Source organism: Geospiza fortis, unplaced genomic scaffold (assembly GCF_000277835.1).
Source record: "Geospiza fortis unplaced genomic scaffold, GeoFor_1.0 scaffold1130, whole genome shotgun sequence".
Taxonomy (NCBI): Eukaryota; Metazoa; Chordata; class Aves; order Passeriformes; family Thraupidae; genus Geospiza; species Geospiza fortis.
In genome coordinates this window covers 204,946-211,140 of record NW_005054690.1, presented here as the reverse complement: position 1 = coordinate 211,140, position 6,195 = coordinate 204,946, and the positions used below count along the sequence as shown (strand labels likewise).

Genomic DNA, 6,195 nt, shown 5'->3' with positions numbered 1-6,195 from the left:
CCTGCAGAGATGCAGCAGGAGGAAGGGGCAGGCTGAGTGTGGGTGGGTATGGAGGGAAGGATGGGGATCTCAACCTGTCAGTTCTACCCTTTTTCCCATCCCACCAGGGCAGGGGGTGGTGAGGGAGTGCCCGTAACACCCAGCAGCTGACTGGGCTTTAACCACAAGAACCTGAGCACCAGACAGCATCTCCATGTCCCCACTGCTGTGGCATGATCTGCAGCTCCCCTGACCAAGCCTGTGCTTCACACACCAGCAAGGAATTTCCAGCCTCTGTTCTTGATGGATTATGAAAATTTAGGTGAGCATCAGATTTCTCTCAGACCCTGCACTGTCCTTTGCACTGGGGGTAATGAAGTGTATGTGATTCAGGGCAACCCTGGTGTCTAGAAGCAAGCAGCATCCTCCACAGTGGACTGGAGAGCTACAGAAGGGCGAGGCAGAAGCCTGAAATGGCCTTTTCAAAGTTAGAAATGTGGTGTAACTGTCATAAATGAAAGGTTTCAGAAACAGCTGAAAATAACTGACTGAAAGACTTTTAAAAACTAATCTGTAAAGTTTTCCAAGATGCTTCCAGTTCTACAGGCACTGAAAATATTTAATACTTCCTTCTGTGTCGCATACACTATCTATTTGCTCCGTATCACAGGCTATGGAATTTTCCAGAGAAACAGAGCACAAAGTAGGGGTGCCTCAAAGTCTTTATTAATTTCTCATAATTTTTGCTTGTCCAGACCCAAAAGAAGAGAAATGATGATGAGAAAATACAGGTCACACCAAACAAGCGTCTCAGTTGGAGGCGATGGTGGACTGGATCCAGGAGACGTAGTTGCAAACCTTGGTGTAAACTCCGGGATAGCCCTTCTGGGCACATCCATAACCCCAGGAGACAATGCCCTGGAGCTGTCCATCGCAGACCACGGGACCGCCGGAATCTCCCTGTGCACACAAAGGGTATGGATATTCAGCAAATGGCATCAGCCTAAGCAATGAGCCAGAGATCCCTGAGATCACAGACCCCAGAGGAAGCCCTGCTGGGCGTACTCTGCACAAAAGTTCTACAAAGGCTGTTCCTGATTGACACTCTCCACCTGATGCTACCGTGCCTGACTTGAGCTCCAAGGGCACCACAGCTGAGTCAGCTGCCTGCTTTTGCTGGATGCAGTACTTGGCAAACCTTCAGGGTATGTGTACCTGAAGCCTCTGCTGTCATTGAAAAACTCAGATTTACCAGTGCAGTGGGTATAGCTGACTCTGTAATGTGAAGGCCTCTTCAGCTGAGAAAAGGTGGGAGAGAAATGACTGGGAGAGGAGAGGCAGGTGAGTTACCTGGCAGGAGTCTTTTCCTCCCTCCACGTATCCGACACACATCATGTTGTTGGTAATTTGCCCAGGGTAGGCATCAGAGCACTGCTCGGCGGTGAGGACCGGAGCCTTCAGGCACTGCAGCTGGTCGGGGTAGTTGGCTGCAAAGAAATAGGGAGAGATGGTTGCTGGAATTGCTGAGTCCTTTTCAGAGCTCGGGGAAGATCTTAGCAGAAAAGCAAATGCTGGACACCCTGTTCTAGCAGCCATCCTTGCTTCCTGTCAACAGCAAGCACAGCATGGGTCCCTTCTGTAGAGATGGAACAAATTCTACCCATGGGCCCACCATTCTACACTGCAGCCACCTTAACTTTTCTGGTACCTGGAAGTTCATCAGTTGGCAAGGGAGGGGCCACACTTGTGATACATACGCTGGAAGAAACCTGAGCCTCAGGAAAATCATCCTCTCCTCTGGTGCAGGTTCAGTGGAATAGACACCACTGGCCATGCACATCTCCGACCATCAGTGTGAGAGAGCAGAGATCTCTGGTAGGAATTCAAGTTCCACAGTCCCAGACTTTACCCTTATTCTCAGAGAACTGACAACTCTGTTGACATTAACTGTGCAGTCCCTACACTCTGAGAGTGTGTCCCCAGCCGGAGATCAGGCAGGTGGTGCCGGCGGCCACGCAGCTGGTAGGCAGAGGAACGGTTTGGACAGCTTTGCTGAGCGTGGCTGGGGTGGCCAGCTTGATGAGCATGATGTCATTGTCCAGGGTGTAGGAGCTGAAGCCAGAGTGGCGGATGACTTTAGCAGAGTTGATAAACTGCTGTGTGGATTCGGTGAGCTCCAGGTTGTGTTTCCCGAGCTGCACTTGGATGCGACTGGAAAACAGAAGGCACAGCGTGTCCTTTACTGCTAGGGACAGGTTGAGAGAAACCTCCCTGAGTGCACTCACTCCAACACCACTGCTCCCAATATTAGTGGGTGGAACGTGCCTGGGCTGGTCTGGCCCTCGCTGCTTGACCAAAGGTGGACAGCTGTGGTGTTTCACCTCAGAGACACCTTTGGCTAGCTGTGTGTTGCAGCTAGGCTCTTGGAACAAGTCCAGACATGCAGGAACTCAGGCTCGACCTCTGATGGAGAGCTTTAGGCAAGGTGAAGGAAAAAGGAGACAGATCCAGCTAGAGGGTCTTGATCCAGAGTTTATTCCTGGGCACGCAGGCCTCTGAATGTTGCTCCCACCGAATCCTGACCGCGTGGTCCCGTGTCTTTTTAAGCTCAGGGAAAGGGGGAGGGGAAGGGGTAGGTGAGCCACCAACCAGGTAGGAGGGGAGGAGGCTCAGGGGACAAATAACACCTGGATGGCCCAATTGTCCCCAGGGCTGAGAGGCATCTTTACAACTTCACCTATCAGAAGACGGCCTTTCTGGCTTACTGAGCTTGATGGACACCTCTCAGCAGGAGGCAGGGAGAGGGGAGGGGAGGAGGCATTGCTACACCTGGGTTAGATAAAACAGGACATTGTTTCACACTGCAACACACTGCCACAGAAGCCTTCTGGGGCAGGGGATCTTTCTTGTCCTGCAGGGAGCCCTGGGAATCCACATGGTGATCTTAACCCGCTCCGTGCATGGGTGGTGAATTTCTGCGGGTTTGTAAATACATGGCAGCAGTTGAATACAGAGCAGCACTACATACAAATATTCTGGGACAAGGCAAACAGCTCCAGCCGGACCTCGATCCTCTTCCTGTTCTCCAGGGAGAATGCTTTAGCAAGATTCATGCAATTGGTAAGAAATCAAAGCCCAGACCTCTCTGCTTGATTATCCCATTGTTATTTCAGAAAATGCTCTGCATTCACAGGAACATTTGCAGAAGTGGAAAACCCCTCAGGATGCCCCGGCCTGGCTTCCTGAATGATCCACCCATCCCTTGGCTGTCCCTGATGAGCATGGAGGCGCTTCCATATTTCTATCTCATAGCTCAGAATTCCTGCTAGAAGTGAACTGGAAGACAGAAGTAGGTTCTAGAAGGACATAAGATTTCCACTCACGATTTGTAGCAGTGAGCAGCCGACAGGACCCACTGGCTGCTGATGAGGGAACCTCCACAGAAGTGATATCCAGAATTCAGGGACACCTGATAGGGCACCGAGTTCTTTGCGCAGGTGTAGCCTCCCACAATCTTGTCATCATCATCTTCAGCAAAGGTGGGGAAGGCAACTGGGGGACAAGAAGTGCTATGTGTCAACAGCTGGCCTAAGGCAATGTGGCCTGTAGTCTGCCCTGTGACTGCCTGTCTGAAGCCCCTCACTTGTAGGCTCCCCTTCTATGGACACTCAGGGCAGTGCTGGGGGGCAGGTGTAAGGCACATGCATTTGCTGCACCTCAAAGAAGGGGATCAGACTTACAGGGATGCCTCATGTATCTGCAACTAAAGCCCTGCTGGCTACTCCCTGAGGGAACATAGGGACACAGAAATGTTCTTGTTGGATCAGATCATGGCTGTGTCTTTCCCCGAGTCCCATCTACTGAAACAGTCAAGGGTTGACTGAGGGAAAAAGTAAAAACTACTGTGCAGTGATATCTTCTTGGAGCACCCTCTGAGGGTCCAAAATTTTGCAGTTGCTTTAGGACTTCCTGGGCCAGAACTATTCCTTGTGCACTCCTTAGTCCCAAAGGAGGAGGCAGCCTTTTTCTGAAGCTGTGGCCACATCTCCATAGCTGGGTCGGGAACCCCTATGAAGGCGTTCATTCCCCAGCTTGTGGCACAAGGCATTATGAGCAGACAGAAGATGGAAGCTGCAGGGCTCTGACTTGTGCAAGTCAAAACTGACTTGGCTTTCCCACAACAGGCTACCTTGCAGTTTTGATTCAGAAAATCAGCTTCCTATTAAATGGCAGAAATAGAAATAAAAGATATACTCACCAGCCACCCCAATAAAGGCGAGAAGCAGCAGGCACTTCATGGTCCTGATTCTACCTCAAACCCAGACTGGCTGACTGGACGTGGGAGCTGCTAGAAATATGTTTTGGTGATGGTCTTATCTCTAGCCCAAGGTTTTCTCCAGACAAAAAGTACACAGTGGAAAATTTGAAGATCCAAATGTGGCATTAACAGGCATTGGTAGAATGTACAAATGTCATACACGTTAATCATAAACCTCTGCTAAGATAGAGAGCTATTCTAATTATTCCGTAAGGTAGCCTTCAATCTAAAAATACCTTTTGGCTTTGGAAGATGTGTAGTTGTTTGTCTGTCTCATTCTTATACACAGCACCTGTATAACAGGAATAACAACTCTCAAACCTCTTTCAGATTCCTCTGTACTGATGGTATCTTTCTTAAAAATGCATGTTTTTACTCAAAGTTGCATATTTAAGTAGTGGACAGAGAGATACATTGCATTTATTTGGGAAAAAAAAAAAAAAAGCAAAAAACTCCAGCAAAGCCAGTGGTTAACTTTGTTAAATTTATTTTAGCAAATTCCTTTTCTTGAATAATGTATGTTTTTACCATATGCAATACAGTGTTTTCCTAAATCAAATTCCTCCATTGTAATTTCAAAAGGGAGGATAGAAAAACGATCCTGTGCCTCCCCCTCCTCCCCCCCCTCCACGTTTCCCAAGTCAAATAGTTCAAATGTGGGAATGTTCAGCATCTCCCTTTTCTCATTTCTCTCTCCTAAATGGTATTAAAATATCTGCCTAAGTAACAAACCAAACCATTCCATCTTTGGAATGTTCTACAGACTCATTTTTGCTATACAAGGATTTCAGTACAATGCTGATGTTTATGAGTGTGATGTAGATGAGCAATAATGCTGCGAACACAAATAGTGAGATCTTCTGAAATCCCTCTCTGCAGGAGTGGGGATTTCTGTCATGACGCAAAGTTTACTAAAGCTGAATGCTTTACTAAATAATCATGTTCATTCTCTAAGCCGCTGCCAACTTCACCATGTTAGGTGCTGAAATACACAGGATTCTCTCTAGAGACATTAAAGAGAACCCATATGTTTGGAAATGCTGGAATAGCCTGAGACACTAAATAGGAATACTCTTCCTCTCCATTTCTTGATTAAATTTTTGTAGACCGTGGAGTACTGTAACACACAGTGTCACTCTCCAGAGGGAAATTTTCCCTCATGTTGAAGTACAAGTCCAAGGCCAGGGCCTTCTCCAAGGTGTTGCATGAATTCTGTTGGCCTTTAAACTGGTATTAGTGCACAGCTTTCTTACAAGCATGTTGTATCCTGTGAAAGAAAGAAGGATTAGAAGCTTCCTGTGGGAAAGGAAAATGTCCGTAATAGGACTAGGAGGGCCAAAAATTACCAAAGCTGTCCAATCCTATCATAACTACGTGGAACAAGAAAAATTTCTAGTTTACAATAATGTTTAGTTTGAAATTTCTATTTTCTTTGTCCAAAACATGCCATTGGCATAGACAAGGGCTGTCATCAGATATGCTGCTGAACATTCCGTAGATACAGTGTAATTTTTTTTGCAGTCTCTTTCAAAGAATACACTCAAGGATGTACATCTATTATTACAAACAAGTTTTTCATTTCATGCAGTATTGCTGCAGAAGAAAGCTGGTGGCTCTAGGGGCACAGGAAGGGGGGGAGATGGTGACTGAAGAGCAGCTGTGTTAGGTATTATCAATGGAAAAGCAATGGCAGCTTGTACTTCTAGAACTTCATGTTCCTAGTTCAAATATTTCAGTCAGCTGTATCAACACTAGACTCAGATAAAGGAAAATACATTTGTCCAGGCTGATGCAAGATCCTGGGAAAAAGAAACCTGGTAAAACTGTGGGCTGACAGAGATAAAGCTTTCTAGGAACATAAATCAGGAGGAGTTTCTGAGGGTAGTCCTTTTATACCT

The 6,195-nt window shown here is 47.1% G+C and overlaps 1 protein-coding gene across 1 annotated transcript; it reads right to left on the bottom strand.

Annotated features, from left to right (window-relative positions):
- Positions 1 to 691: 691 nt before the first annotated feature.
- Positions 692 to 4,450, bottom strand: LOC102044433 (trypsin I-P1-like). The gene is given in 5 exon segments (XM_031065163.1): positions 692 to 939; positions 1,330 to 1,466; positions 1,928 to 2,190; positions 3,363 to 3,531; positions 4,238 to 4,450. Coding segments are annotated over 5 exon segments (759 nt in total). The 5' UTR covers positions 4,278 to 4,450; the 3' UTR covers positions 692 to 789.
- Positions 4,451 to 6,195: the final 1,745 nt, after the last annotated feature.